The 15,261-nt window shown below is 44.8% G+C and overlaps 1 protein-coding gene across 1 annotated transcript in view; it reads right to left on the reverse strand.

The window, feature by feature from the left end:
* Positions 1-4,322: 4,322 nt before the first annotated feature.
* WDR78 (WD repeat domain 78) overlaps positions 4,323-15,261 on the reverse strand; it is a 32,020-nt gene continuing 21,081 nt past the window's right edge. Inside the window, exons 13-17 of the mRNA XM_018563085.1 lie at positions 13,942-14,066; positions 12,303-12,401; positions 7,994-8,220; positions 6,626-6,779; positions 4,323-4,418 (exon numbers count right to left, since the gene is read on the reverse strand). Of these exons, the coding sequence (XP_018418587.1) occupies positions 4,368-4,418; positions 6,626-6,779; positions 7,994-8,220; positions 12,303-12,401; positions 13,942-14,066 (656 nt within the window). The 3' untranslated portion in view covers positions 4,323-4,367. The remainder of the gene's footprint in view (positions 4,419-6,625; positions 6,780-7,993; positions 8,221-12,302; positions 12,402-13,941; positions 14,067-15,261) is intronic.

Below are 15,261 nucleotides of genomic sequence, written 5' to 3' on the forward strand. Positions count from 1 at the left end.
ACAGAAATTTCAGGTTTAGGTAGACTGCCTTTCAAGCTGGTGTGGTATTGTGTGGCAATCCCACGGTAGAACCGGGGGTTGTAGTCACCCAGGACTCTCAGCCAGAGGGGCTAACCGGTTCCAGGAGGCACGTTTTGTACTGGGAAAGAGCTGACTTTGTGGCTCTTCCCAGGATTACTGGATTTGGCATGGGATCCTGGAACTGGGAGATTTTTAAGAGAATTGGGAGGGATGAAATCTCCAGTCCTGGGTCCATTGTTTAGTAGTGGCCAGCACCTGATTGCACACCTGTGCACTGCACTTATGGGAAGTGTGCGGGCTAGTGTTCTGGACTCCAGCTGGGAAGAGGAACAGCGATGTTCGGAAGTCAGGAGGACTCCACCCAGAAGGCAGAGGGGAGCCAGGTGGCTGTCTGTGATAGAGGCACCTCGTAGACAGCCGAGGAGGCAGAGAGAGCCGTTTACAAGTGGAGTATGTGTGACAACCTGGAGTCGGTGAGACTTGGACAAACATTATTTGCTGTACTGTGTTTGAAGACCCCCTGCGAGGGAAACACCGGTGTGGACTTTTATGTTGGTTCTAATAAAAGTGGGCAAAGAGGCCCTTTAAAAGACGTGGTAAGCGAGTGGACTCCGTCATTAATGTGCTACCATTGAAAGCTAAATCTCACACTGGCCAGAGGCATCCGCAGATATCCATCACACAGGCACACTCCAACCATCTATAGATGTCCCCATGGCCAGCTTGCTGGATTAACACAAACCCTCAGCTTAGCGCAATGCATCTGCCATCGTAGGATCTTTGTGTCCCTGTAAAGAACGTCTGATTTCGCCTTCCATTCCTGGATAGAGTTCTTGTTTTTTCAGACGACTTCTAAACAAACTCCTGTTATAGGAAGGCAATGTTGTACTTCATGGGCATGTGTAGGGGAAAAGTAGTGATAGATCCTTCCTCCATTAGGAGATCCACAGTTTAAAGTAGGGATGCACCGATACCGATACTAGTATCGGTGCCGATACCGAGTATTTGGGTTAGTACTCGTACTCGCCCAAATGCTCCGATACCTAGCACGAGTACTTCCTGTATCAGGAAGCTGGGTAGTGCATCATTACACGTTGCCCGGTTTCCTGATTGGCCAGGAAACGGCTCCATGCTCTCTCGTCACTTGTGATGAGAGAGCATGGAGCCGACTTTCCGGGCCAATCAGGAAGCTGGGTAGCGTGCAATGACGCGCTGCCCGGCTTCCCGATTGGTCAGGAAGCTAGCAAATCTGGAAGCCGGGCGCCGTGTAATGACGCAGCGCCCGGCATTCTGATTGGCCGGGAAGCCGGCATCATGCTCCCTCGTCATCTCATGAATCATAATATTAAGAAAGTGACCTTAAAGCATTAGTTTGTATTGCTTTAGAAAAAATGTGACCTGTCCCTTTAAGAAAAAGTATCGGTAATTGGTATCTGCGAGTACTTGATCAAAAGTATCGGTACTCGTACTCGGTCTTAAAAAAGTGGTATCGGTGCATCCCTAGTTTAAAGTAATCTGTTCTTCAAGATTATCAGGACGCTCTTGAAGAAGCTGCTCCCATAAACAAGGACACCCCAAGCCAGACGGGAACAGGGGGGACCCCCTCCCCCCTGCCCCCCCCCCCTCTATACTTACCTTTGGGTGAACGCTCCTTCCCCTACGCTGGTGCACTATCATTACACCCGTATGCGGCAGCCCAGCCCTGCACCCTGTATTTTAAATTTGCTAGCAAATGGCGAGTACTCATTGGTCAGTGCGTGACCTTTTTTCGTTTTCCATCTCATTGCTTCTGATCTCCTCCAGCATCTTTCAGCCACTTTCTGTCTACACTCTAACCAACGTCAGCTGCACGTCACCGAACCAGTTCCATGATAATAACCACAATGGACTGCGTAATGTGTCTCAGCATGGCTGTCGAAGTCTCCACCAGGGTCATAGGTGGCAGGGTGACAACACAGGAGCACAGTTGTCACCCCATAACAGGGAATGCCTGAACAAGGTCCTATACCACAAGATCAGCGGGTATTATTTTAACTTTAGCGGTAGAATTGAAAATATTAAAAATTATTTTTAAAAACACTTAAAAAAAACAAAAACCCGTCTAGCACTATTGTTTGGTTGTGGGATATAATATATCATTTTTGCTGCAACGATGGCTTTATCTTGTCATACACAAATATCATTACCTGTTGTAAAGGGATTTGCGCTTTTATGGCTTTTTCTCAGATAACCGACCTTATCGGAAATAAAATCGCCGGCTGAGTTGTACAAACATTTGGATTTCCCAGACAAACTTTACAGGCTGATGATCAAATGGCATCACTAAACTCAGAGATCCCGACTACCCACATCGGGGAAAAAGTGATTTCTTACACTGGGGCTCAGTGGTAAAGTGTTCCCTACACTGGTGGGCAATGGTAAAGTGTTCCCTACACTGGGGCTCAGTGGTAAAGTGTTCCCTACACTGGGGCTCAGTGGTAAAGTGTTCCCTACACTGGGGCTCAGTGGTAAAGTGTTCCCTACACTGGTGGTCAGTTGTAAAGTGCTCCCTTACACTGGTGGTCAATGGTAAAGTGCTCCCTTACACTGGTGGTCAGTGGTAAAGTGTTCCCTTACACTGGTGGTCAGTGGTGTGAAGAAGAGATCACCGGTGACTTACCTGACCCTTAGTCCCGCCAAGTAATGTCTGTGCGGGAACTATACAGTCACTGTCAGCTCGGTGGATTGATATGCTGGCTGACGATGATTGTATAGTCCCAGTGCTGTGGTAGATATATGCAGCAGAAAGTTATGTGGCAGTATAACCCAGCAGTCTAAGAATTCCCGTGTCCCTCAATAGACAATAAAGATGTAAATTCACTTTAAGGGACGTTCACACCAGATGCATTGTATCGCACAGTGCTGTGGCCAATAGAACCTAATGAAATTACAGATGTGACATTTCAATAACCCCTGCATTCTAACTGACACGAGCCGGAAATGTCATAAAATATGGGACCCATGGTCTTCCATCTTCTTATCCACCCTTGACCCAGTGACCCAGTGACACGCAGTGGCGTCACAAGGGGGGTGCGGCCCGCACCCGGGTGACACCATTGGAGGGGTGACACCAAAATGACTAACAGTCATTTTGGTGTCACCCCCCTCTGAAAAGTCAGGCGTTCGGTCCATGTCCAGTATCAGGAGAGAGGAGGGGACCCGGCAGCATACCTTATCCCGCCGGGTGACTGTCCCCCTCCTCTCTCTGCCGGCGTCCATCACCAAGATGGCTGCCGGCAGGTATCAGAAGAGTGATGCGCGCGATTACGTCATCGCGCGCGCGGTGACGTCTCAGCGGGGCGACACCCGGTAACCGCTCCGGGTGTCACCCAGCCTCGGGACGCCCCTGGTGACACATAACCTTATTCGCTAGCTACCCAATACACCGCGGCACCCGGGTATTCCTTCTCTCTTCTCTCTACCTCCCACTGCCCTTACTCTCTTTCTCCAGTTACTCTTCATTTCCTCTTTTCCCTCCCCCCTGGCTGGTTAGTCTTGCCATAACACAAACCGCACTCTTACCTCTGCAGACCTATTTGTTGGCTCTACCAGTAATCGACAGGGATTCCTTTCTTCAATGAAAGCCACATACCCTGTTTCCCAGAAAATAACACCTACCCAGAAAATAAGACCTAGTTGTGACCATTCCCAAAGCCGGTGGTGGCATAAGGGGGAACTTGAAGAGCCGCGGGGAGGCGGAAGAGAATCAGCGGTGCCAACGAAGCCAGCGCTAGAGGAAGCGAGGCGGTAGCGCAGGGAGCGGAGTCGCATAAGCCGATGCTTCCTCTATAGCGCCGACTTCTGTCACAGGCGGAGTGATACCAAATGCACTCCACCTGTGAGGAATCAATAGTGAAAGCGCGCTTCGCTCATTCTGGTTACCATATTGCTCTTGGAAAGCTATGGCACCCCTGATTGCCCTGATCACCCTATTCTTAACTTTGCCATTTTGGACTAACTTTGGATTGTTGTACATTTAAAAAAAAAACCTACCCCAAAAATAAGACCTAGTGTGGTTTTTTTGAGCCAAAAAAATATAAGACAGTGTCTTATTTTCGGGGAAACACGGTATTACCAAAAAAAAATTATATGCCGGCGACACGTTGTTCCTTTTACAACTGTTACTTGACAACGTCTGTATGTCTTATACCTTGAAAATCCAATAAAACATATTGAGATGGAAAAATAAAAATCTAGAAATAAATGTAAACGCGACACCTGTTTTATATACAAACTGATTTTATTGTCTTTTTGCCGTTCTGTGATGTCACCTAATCTGCTCGTTAGGGCCGATACCTCCCAATAAATTACAGTTGGCTAGCCAGAGTCGCTCCAATGACATCGTATAAAGCGTTCACCTGTAAGAAAGCAGAAAGATGCCCTCGTTATGGGCCGGCGGACTGATTTATAGGACAGAGCCGGGAGATTTCTCCATACGTTTGACGGGACGATGGAAGGGACTCGGACAGCTGTCATAAAAAGTGACGTCTGCCATAAAACAAAAGGAAATAAAATATTTACAGGGATGGATGAGCATGCCAGGAATTTATGAGGCCTGCGTTGTGTTTAAACAAACCCTTCGCTGGCTTAATGGATACATTCAACCTCGGCATTATGTTCGCCGAATAGATGTAACTGCTGTTCGGTTTCTGGATCTATTCTGGGGCAGATCACAGCTGATGCCCACCATTTATTCTATACACAATCCACATACAAGAGATCTTTAATATCAATTGAAAAATCGATCAAGACATTATTTCTTTGTTTAATTGATTGGAATTTAAACTCAGTTCATTGACATTTAGCACAGGCTACATAGAGTCAGTGAGGCTGAGTTCACACCTAGGCGTATTGAATATGCGCGTTAGTCGCGCGATTCGCGGTAAAAGAAACGTGCGACAAACGTGCGTTTCCGAGGGCTACTTGGCTGTATCCCAATGGAAACACGCGAAGGACGTTTTGTAGCGCGTTCATACGGCCTGTAATACGCTCAGGTGTGAACCATACCCATAGGAAATAATGGGATTTCGGTGTTTGAGCGTTTTGCAGAGCGCAGGAACGCGCTACAAAACGCCCAGGTGTGAACTGGGCCTAAGGAACCATCAATATATTTCTGGATAAGCTGATAGACTTGATTTGGTCCAAAAAATTAAAAAATTTAATTGCCACACATAAATGACCTTACTTCCTGTACCACGCACACTACAGGAAGTGAAGGAAATAGCTGTCACCCAGGGTCACCGTCACCATAAGATGATTTCCTTTCTATTACTGTTGTGGTAACAACGAAAAATGTTGTATTATCTCTCTCTTGACAATGGTCACCAGTAAGGATGCACCGATACTAGTATTGGTATTGGTGCTGATACCGAATATTTGGGCGATTACCTCCGATACTGGAACTTCCGGGCAGAGGGAGATCTCCCTCTGACCAGCAGTGCCGAGGGAACATGGAGCCGGATTTCTTCCCAAGCAGGAAACTGGCCGGCCCGTAATAACACGTCTCCCGGCTTCCTGATTGGTCAGGAAGCCAGGCTGCCTAGAAACAAGTGAAGCCGGCTTACTATCCGATCAGAAAGCCGGTTCATTACGTGCCACCCGGCTTCCTGATTGGAAAGGAATCCGGCTCCATGCTCCCTCGGCACTGCCGGTCATAGGGAGATCTGGAAGTTTCAGTACCGCTGGAAAGTATGGGAGCATTTCATCTTATCGGAGCACCTCATGACCCGCCGCCCGGCTTCCTGATTGGTCAGGAAGCCAGGCAGCCTCAGCAAATGAATCCGGTGTTCTTTCGATAGAACACCGGCTTCCCAGGCAATCAGGAAGCGGGCGACAGGTCATGATTTGCCGCCCGACTTCCTGATAATCGGGCACATGACATCGGTATTGGCGAGTACAGAGAAAACAATATCGGTGCTCGTACTTGATACCGGAAAAAAACGGTATGGGTGCATGCCTAGTCACCAGGACCAATAGAGAGGGTGACTTTGCTTAGCAGGGGCTCAGAAAGCAATAAAAACCTCATATACCATCTGTCCCACACCTATAATGCCTTGCTTGGTGGAGGGTCCTCGGCCAGGTAATGCTGTGATATCCATAAGGAAAAAACTCCAAGAATAAAAATTCTATTTAGTTGCCGCGATTATGGATGCAAAAATTTCAATTACAAAAATTGGACATACCACCAGTTACATTTCTGAGACACGAAAGTCCCTTTACTCAAGGTGACACCTTTGTGTCTCCGAAACATCTTCAGATTGCATGCAGACCATCCGAAGTAATAATACTGAGCCTCCATGATTGAAAGAACAGAAATCCAATCAATGAAAGGGGCGGGGCCCGAGAGAGTCAGGCTGGGGAAAAAACGGCTGGACATCCTCCAGCCAGGAATTGAGGCGGAGCTCTATGTGACTTGCTGCAGCTTCTAATGCACATTGTGAGAAGCTCGCAGCGTGCAGTGACATCAGAGGAAGATATTTCAGTCCAGGAGAGGAGCCGCTACAACCGTGAAAGACTGGAGGGGAGGCCGGAGTTTAGCTTTAAATAATCAAAAAAACAATCTCACCTTTGGTGTATCCAAACTTGACACATTTCTAAGCGTGTACACACTAACTTGTCCATTGCTGTCACCTATCAGGACGCAGTTTGTGTTCTTTGCAAATAGCAGCGTTGTGAGTCTCACTCCCGGTTTGGCAGAACTCACAATGATCGGGTCTAATCTGTACAAAACAAAAAGTTGGGGGACAATAATCACATGTGTATAGAGAGAGGCTGTCACTGTGTAAAGTCACTATTTCATGCTTAAGAGAACCTGTCGTGTGAATTAAAAATAGGAGTTTGTTCTTACAGTAAAATCCTTTTCTCAGAGTCCATTGAGGGACACAACTCTGGATAATTCGAGACATATAGGGTTATGCCGCTGCCTCTAGGAGAAATGGATTTTCTCCCAGAGGCAGCGCCATAACCCTATGTCTCAAATTATCCAGAGCTGTGTCCCTCGATGGACAATAGAGAAAATATACAAGAAATATGACTGAAGAGCTGGTAGCAAAAGCGGGCTATAAATAAATAGGAAATTCCCTATACAACCAGGACCGGATTTAATCTCCCTGCCGCCCCAAGACAAGGTTCCGCAATACGCCAATGTCATTTTTTTTTAGATTTTTATTTACCTTATTTACTTTTTTATAATTTTTTAAATCTTATTATTGTTTATTTTTTATAATTATTTTCTTATTTTTTAATAATTTGTTTCTTATTGTTTTTTACTTTTTAATCACCTTTTTATTTAATTATTTCATATTTGTTTTTAATTTTTATTTAATTTTTTAATCAATTGTTTTTTTCCACCTAACTTTATTGCTATCACACAGGAGAAAACAATCCCCTGTGTGATAGCGATTGGAGGTGACAGGTTCTCTTTATTGACCCTGTCACCTCCAATATAGGAGTTCTAGCACAGCACTGTGCTGGAACTCCTGTGACAGGTGAGAAAGGAAGAGCACAGCTCTCCCCTCACTGTCTACACGGAGCGGCCGGGTTACTTTTAACCCTTCCGCTCTGCTCCCTGCAGTGAGGAGACAGACTCGGCGGCGCAGCCCGGGGGACGGAGCCAGCGAGGAGAGAGGTAAGTGCTGGGGGGAGGGGAGGCTGCAGACTATTTACATGTGATCCCGGCGGCATCGCTGAGTTCACTTGTAAACGAACAATCGGCTGCCTCACTCTACATATGGTGGCTTGCAGGTTGGAAGTCAGCTCTACATTTACACTGTTTTCACATGGGGGCTTGTATTTGGCGTGTGATGTGGGGGGAGACTTGCATTGTATGCTGTTTTCTGGATTGTTATGTATGCAAATTATTTACATTATTTAAACTCTAAAAAAACAATCTTTAAAAGAACATGTCCTAAACAATTATTAATTGATGACTCACATGCTGACATCCAAATCCCAGATCTCCACCCTATCCTCATTCACTGCTCCAAACACCAGCGGTGAGGTTGGAGACCACATGATGTCATGCACAGCGTTTGTAGTGGCTGAGAACGTTAGGATGGGTTTCAGGATGTCCTGACGCCATAAGTGTATACACCAATCTGCTGAGCAACTGAGGAACACGTCTGGGCAGAAGGGAGACCATACCAGCTTATAGACCGGACCCTGAAATATAAAGAGACATTTAGACATGCAGACAGTATTGTTTGTTCGTATTATTGTAAGCAATTGGCTACAGTCATAAACTGAATACACATACGCTTATAACAGATGAATAGATCTGGGCAGTATAGTCTTGAGATATGGGTCAGCCCAGGAGCTTAGATATTATGTCTTGCATCTCCAAAAGTGAGATGCCCTGCCACGGTCTCTACCTTTGCCCTTCCCTGCCCTGCTCTTGCTCTGTATTGATAACTAGTAACAGTGGCAGATGCACCATTTGGCTAAGATCAAGTGTAGTATCTGTTCTTATCAGTTGTCGGGAACAGAACGGCCGCCGTCGCCTTAAGAGAGAGGGTAGATGGCGGCTTAGTAATTCCTGGCGTAATTGGTAGGTGCTGGATGAGGTTTCGACCCTTTGCAATGGGTGGGCTCCGGCGGAGGGATCTCTGAAGGTGCCTCCCTTCTGATGGGAATGGGTGCTTGCTTGGTCTGGCTGGAGGGTTAAGGGGCGGCAGAGCCCGCGGTGCTGTGCCCCCTGGGGGTGGTGTCCCAGGGGTGCTCAGAAAATTACTAGTGTGTGGGACCCCACAAGTGATTCACTGTGCACATGGACACGGCACTATTGCATTTCTCTGCACAACGCCTCTTGGCCTTATGGCTAGTCCGGGGCAATATTTTTGCACTCCGGCCCCTAAGGCCTGTCAGCGAGGTGCACTGGCACTTTAGATTTATTTATTGCACTTAATGCACAATTGGCACATTTTTGATTGAAATTTGACCCACAGAGACTGAGGGTGCAGGTACCTTCGGGGCCTTTTCCTGACGTTGGGGAGGAGATTCTGTGCCCTTATAAAGGGTTCTCTGCCTTCTCCCGCCTCTGGGGGGTTTCTCTTCTGGAGATCCCCCCAACCTAGTACTTGTGGGACCTGTTTTCGGCAGGTCCGAAGGATCGGGGTCCACTGGTCTTCGGGTTGGTGGACCATAGTCGTCTCAACCCCTGGCAGGAGCCTTGCGCCCCGGGCGGTCGGGAAATTGTGCTTGCTTCTTTATTGAAGGACCCAGCACCCACTGTGCACTTTTTTACGTGTGTTGTGATTTCACGATTCACTTTTTTTGTTCACAGGGGTTTGTTTTTGATGCACGTTCCACGGGCTCGAAAAAAAAAGAAAAAAAAAAGATTTTTAAAAATAAAAAAAATTTGTGTACAAAGTGAAGCTGCACAAGGGCCCTCTAGGATTCTGTTCTGTGGAGCGATGAAACAAAACTGGATCTTTTCAGCGTTATGGCTCAGCGGTATGTCTGCAGGAAGAAGAATGAAGCATACACTGAAAAGACCAATCTGCCTACAGTTAAGCAGTTGGTGGCTCGGTAATGCTCTGGGGCTGCTTTGCATCCTCTGGCACTGGGAACCTGCAGCATGCGGAATGCAAGATGGATTCAATGAAGAATCAGGAAATCCTTGGACCTTCCAACAGGACAATGATCCCAAGCATACCTCAAATTCCACCAAGGCCTGGCTGCAGAAGAAGTCCTGGAAGATTCTACAGTGGCCATCACAGTCACCTGACTTGGACCCCATAGAAAATCTCTAGTGGCATTTGAAGAAGGCGGTTGCAGCACGCAAACCCAAGAATATTAGTGAACTGGAGGCCATTGCTCATGAGGAATGGGCTAAGATTCTTTAGGAACATTGCCAGAAGCTGGTGTCTGGCTGTGCATCTCGTTTGCAAAAGTGAGCTCTACTATGTACTAAAGATGCTTCCCATGAAGGGGTTGAGTCATTTTGTGACTGCAGAAGTCATTAAAAGTTACATTTTCAGTTGAATTTGTGGAAACCACTTGAAACAGTCGCTGTGTTGACCTATTTCCATTGCTTTTGTTTGATTTCTTCATTGCAAACAACTGAAAGTCAGTACATTTTGCCAATGAACCTGATTTGCAATGGGGGTTGAATCATTTTCATTACAGTTGTATAACCGCTGAATAGGTATGTTTACATGTAGGGTAACAATGTGTGCCAATCATGAGGGAAACAAAAAAAGCCTCATAGCACACTTCCCCCCTTCTTATGGGTTAAACTGACTCACAAATAACTTTTGAAATGAAATCAGCCTTGTAGAAGACAGACAACCTATAAATCGTTCTCAATTAGTGGAAGGAAAATCCAATTTTCTAAGAACAGGGCCTTGCCTTTCTCCATAATGGCATCATCAAACTCATGTGTCATTTTTTAATGATATAGATAGAAACATTAGTAAGTGATTTGGTATCAGACTGTAAGATGTCTCATTCAGTACAGGAATCTGGAAGAGATACGGGACCCAGACTATAAGAATCTATTAATAATATAGGAATCTGGAAGAGATAGGGAACCTAGAATATAGGAATCTATTATTAATACAGGAATCTGGAAGAGATAGGGGACCCTAGAACATAGGAATCTATTAATAATACAGGAACCTGGAAGAAATAGGGGACCCAGACTGTAAGAATCTATTAATAATACAGGAATCTGGAAGAGATTGGGGACCTAGAATATAGGAATCTATTAATAATACTGTGATCTGGAAGAAATAGGGAACCCTAGACTAATGGAATCTATTATTAATACAGGAACCTGGAAGAAATAGGGGACCCAGACTATAAGAATCTATTAATAATACTGTGATCTGGAAGAGATTGGGGACCTAGACTGTAAGAATCTATTAATAATACAGGAATCTGGAAGAGATTGGGGACCTAGAATATAGGAATCTATTAATAATACTGTGATCTGGAAGAGATTGGGGACCTAGACTGTAAGAATCTATTAATAATACAGGAATCTGGAAGAGATTGGGGACCTAGAATATAGGAATCTATTAATAATACTGTGATCTGGAGGAGATAGGGGACCCTAGACTATAGGAATCTATTAATATTACAGGAATCTGGAGGAGATAGGGGACCCTAGACTAAGGGAATCTATTATTAATACAGAAATCTAGAAGAGATAGTGGAAGCAAGAATATAGGAGTCAAATAGAATCAAAATAATCTGTAATAGATAGAGGATCCTACACTATAGGAATATATTAATAATAAAGGATAGGGAAGAAATAGGGGGCCCTAGACTATATAAATCTATGAATGATACAGGAATCTGAAAGAGATAGGAGAACCTAGAATAAAGGAATCTGAAAGAAATAGGGGACCCTACGTCATAGGTATCCATTAACATTCTGGGACTATAGAAGCAATACAAGACAATGTAAGTAATAGTGACACAGTATTAATATTTAATAATACTGGAATGTGCAAGAAATAGGGGGAACCTAGACCATAAGAATCTATTAATAATAAAGGAATCTGGAAGTGATAGGGGTACCTATAATATAGCAATCTATTAATAATACTGGAATCTGGAAAAGATAGGAGAACTAAGAATATAGGAATCTGGAAAAGATAGGGGTACCTAGGATATAGGAATCAGAAATAATATAGGAATGTGGAAAAGATAAGAGATCCTAAAATAAAGGAATCTATTATTAATACAGGAATCCAGAAAAGATAGGGGATCCCTAAAATATCAGAATCTAATAGAAGTAAAGGAACCTGGAAGAGATAGGGGATCCTAGAACAGAAGAATATATTAATTTATGAGTCTCTAGAAGCAATACAAGACAATGTAAGTAATAGTGGAATGAAGAATAAGTGTGGGAATCTATAAGTGAATCTAAAAGCCATTTAAGAAATATTGTTAGGAAGGGAAGCTGAGCCACTGCTGGGAGTGGTAGCAAGGTGAGCTTTATACGTATTTGGCTCTCAAAATGCTTTATATGGTGACAACTTTTCCATTACATTTAAGATCTTTTACTCTTCGGCAGTAACACTTGTAAATTCTGATGTAATAAGCAGCAATGAAAAGGACATGTGTATACTTTTTCCCTGGACATGCGTGCTTACTCGGTTTTTACTGGACATTTGTACTATAGTCTCATGACAACTTCATGTAGAAAGACTGTATCCAAGTCATTAAGTTCTGAATTACAGGACATGAGGCTGGAGGTGATCCTACATCCAGGATGTAGTAACAAGAAATCTCACCTTATGGGCCTTGTAGGTATCCAGAAACTGTTCATTGTAGGAGCAGGAACACTTGTGTATGTGACCTTCTTCTGTGCCAGCGAGGTAAATATTTGAGTCCTAGAATAGAACACAAAATCTTTTTATTGTTCTCTACCCATCACTCCATGATGCCAATCAAAACAGATTTGGTTGTAGCATTAAATATGTATTTGTGTCAAACATGGATTTGAACCTTAGAAATGCATATGTAGGCTACCTGCCCAGAGCTTCTGTTTTTCATCATGGCATTCCATAATGCGTTAGTCCACCCCTCTGCTGCAAATTGCCTTATTGGTGGTAGGAAAAAGTAGAAAAAGTAGGTTACCAGCACTCAAAGTAATTTCAAATACTTTGAGTGCTGGGGCCACGCAGGGTCCCTTCCTCAGGGCAAAAGATGTGATCTTTTGCCCTGAGGAAGGGACCCTGCGTGGCCCCAGCACTCAAAGTATTTGAAATTACTTTGAGTGCTGGTAACCTACTTTTTCTACTTTGTGCATTACACGGTGCCATCCGTGGGAGTTACTGCAAGCACCTCTTCTCTACTGGCCGGGACTGCTGAAAGGTGTGCAGAGAGCACCCTCACCAATTGCAACTTATTGGTGGTAGGAACACCAGCTGCGGAGCCACATGAATGCGAAGGTTAGGAATTGCCATGTGAAACTGCTTTCATGCTTGGTGTCCCCAGAAGAGTCAAAGGTTACATCATCACACTGATGACATCATCCCCTGGCCCCCTTCACTCTCTTTTCATATGTTCTTGGTCTATCCCCTCTATTCAATCCTAGCCTCTTTATCCTCCTCTCAGCTCTGTCTAAAGTCAGTTAGATCATTGGGTGACTACAAAACCAAAGTGCACCATTTGTGCAGAAAATCCTTTGGTTTGGTTTTGTAGGTTTCCTTATAAATCACCCTTGGAAATACTAAGCACACAAGGTTTGATGCTGGAGGGGTGTGCTACAACGTGACTGTGTGAGCAAGTCCCAACTTCTTTAGGGTGATTGGGCGACATATACTTCCTCTGGATGACTGGGAGAACAGTGTACCCACAAGAACCCAGACAGAGGAAGCTGCACTCGAACTAGATACACATACATATATTTTGGGTAAATTTTATATTTTTATTTAGTTTATCATTTTTGAAACTTTGATATTTTATATCCATTTTGACTATATCTGTACAATCTTTGTTTCACATCTGAACATTTAATAAAGGACAAGTGATACACAGAGCACTATAGGGCAGCTAGAAACAAAAACAGCACAGCAAAAGCTGCTTGCATTCAGACCTGCCAACTGGGTCACTGGGATGAATCATTCACTTGTGTGGTCAGATATCATCTTGAGCTACTGAGCTCTGTAAACAAGAGGCTTTTCATGACAAGCTCTTGTTTAGAGCAAGATATAGGACCTAATGAATACAAACATGGGGCAGCTGGGGCCTCTGTAGCAATGTAGAAATGATGCAGTCAGTTCAGCTTCGCAGCACTGGCATCCTAGATCTGTATCCCAGCAAGGACACTGAGCAGACATCTTTGTCCATGGCATCAAATCATATTACATAATCAAGTATTTGATTGGTTGCTATGGGAAACATCACTAATTTCTTCACACATCATACCACAGGAAGGAAGTCGAAACACATCCCAGGAGCCTGCCGAGAGATTAATGCTTCCCCTTTCTTTTCTTTCTCTCCTGACGATTTTTTCGATCGGCCACTTCCTGTACGCTTTAATTTCATCAGTTCTGCCAGGAAAGAAAAAAAAACATAACAAATTAATGTATTTAAATAAATGGAATAAATGGCTTGTTCATATCCCATGTATTACATTGCCACATTATACGGAAGATCAATAAGAGGTTTATTCAAATTAAGAGCCGCCATCAATCTAACACAGTGCTAGATATCAGTGTTGGGGATCAGTGATGGAGACCAGAGTTGGGGGGAATCAGTGTTGCAGACCAGAATTGGGGATCAGTGATGGAGACCAGTGTTGGGAATCAGTGATGGAGACCAGGGTTGGGAATCAGTGATGGAGACCAGGGTTGGGAATCAGTGATGGAGACCAGGGTTGGGAATCAGTGATGGAGACCAGGGTTGGGAATCAGTGATGGAGACCAGGGTTGGGAATCAGTGATGGAGACCAGGGTTGGGAATCAGTGATGGAGACCAGGGTTGGGAATCAGTGATGGAGACCAGGGTTGGGAATCAGTGATGGAGACCAGGGTTGGGAATCAGTGATGGAGACCAGGGTTGGGAATCAGTGATGGAGACCAGGGTTGGGAATCAGTGATGGAAACCAGGGTTGGGAATCAGTGATGGAGACAAGGGTTGGGAATAATTAGTGGAGACGACAGGTGTTGGGAATCAGTGATGGAGACCAGGGTTGGGAATCAGTGATGGAGACCAGGGTTGGGAATCAGTGATGGAGACAAGGGTTGGGAATCAGTGATGGAGACCAGGGTTTGGAATCAGTGATGGAGACCAGGGTTGGGAATCAGTGATGGAGACCAGAGTTAAAGTTCGGTGTTGGAGATTGGTGTCGGGGATCAATGTTGGAGATCAGTTTTGAAGATCGGTGTTGGAGATCAGAGTTGGAGATCAATATTGGATACCAGTTCTTCGCCAGGTTGTGAGATTAAGGAGACACTGTCACTTTGCCCACTCAGGACATAGTAAGAATGCCTTCTGAAAGCTCACCCCCCAGCAAGGTATACTCACTCATTCAAACTCCCTGGCTGCCTCCCCACTCAGCCACACACTAGCGCTCGCTTTGTTGTGGTAATAAATCAGAGCTCTCAGATATGGGGGACCAAGTGACCTCCACCATTTAACAGCGCTCTGACCTACGTGTTTATTCACCATGCCCAAACATGATGTGCAGTGACATCATCCACCCAGGTAAGCGCCGACACCTTCTGACATGAGAGTGTACCCAAG

The sequence above is a fragment of the Nanorana parkeri genome, unplaced genomic scaffold (assembly GCF_000935625.1).
Source record: "Nanorana parkeri isolate BGI_ZX_2015 unplaced genomic scaffold, ASM93562v1 scaffold630, whole genome shotgun sequence".
NCBI classification, from domain to species: Eukaryota; Metazoa; Chordata; class Amphibia; order Anura; family Dicroglossidae; genus Nanorana; species Nanorana parkeri.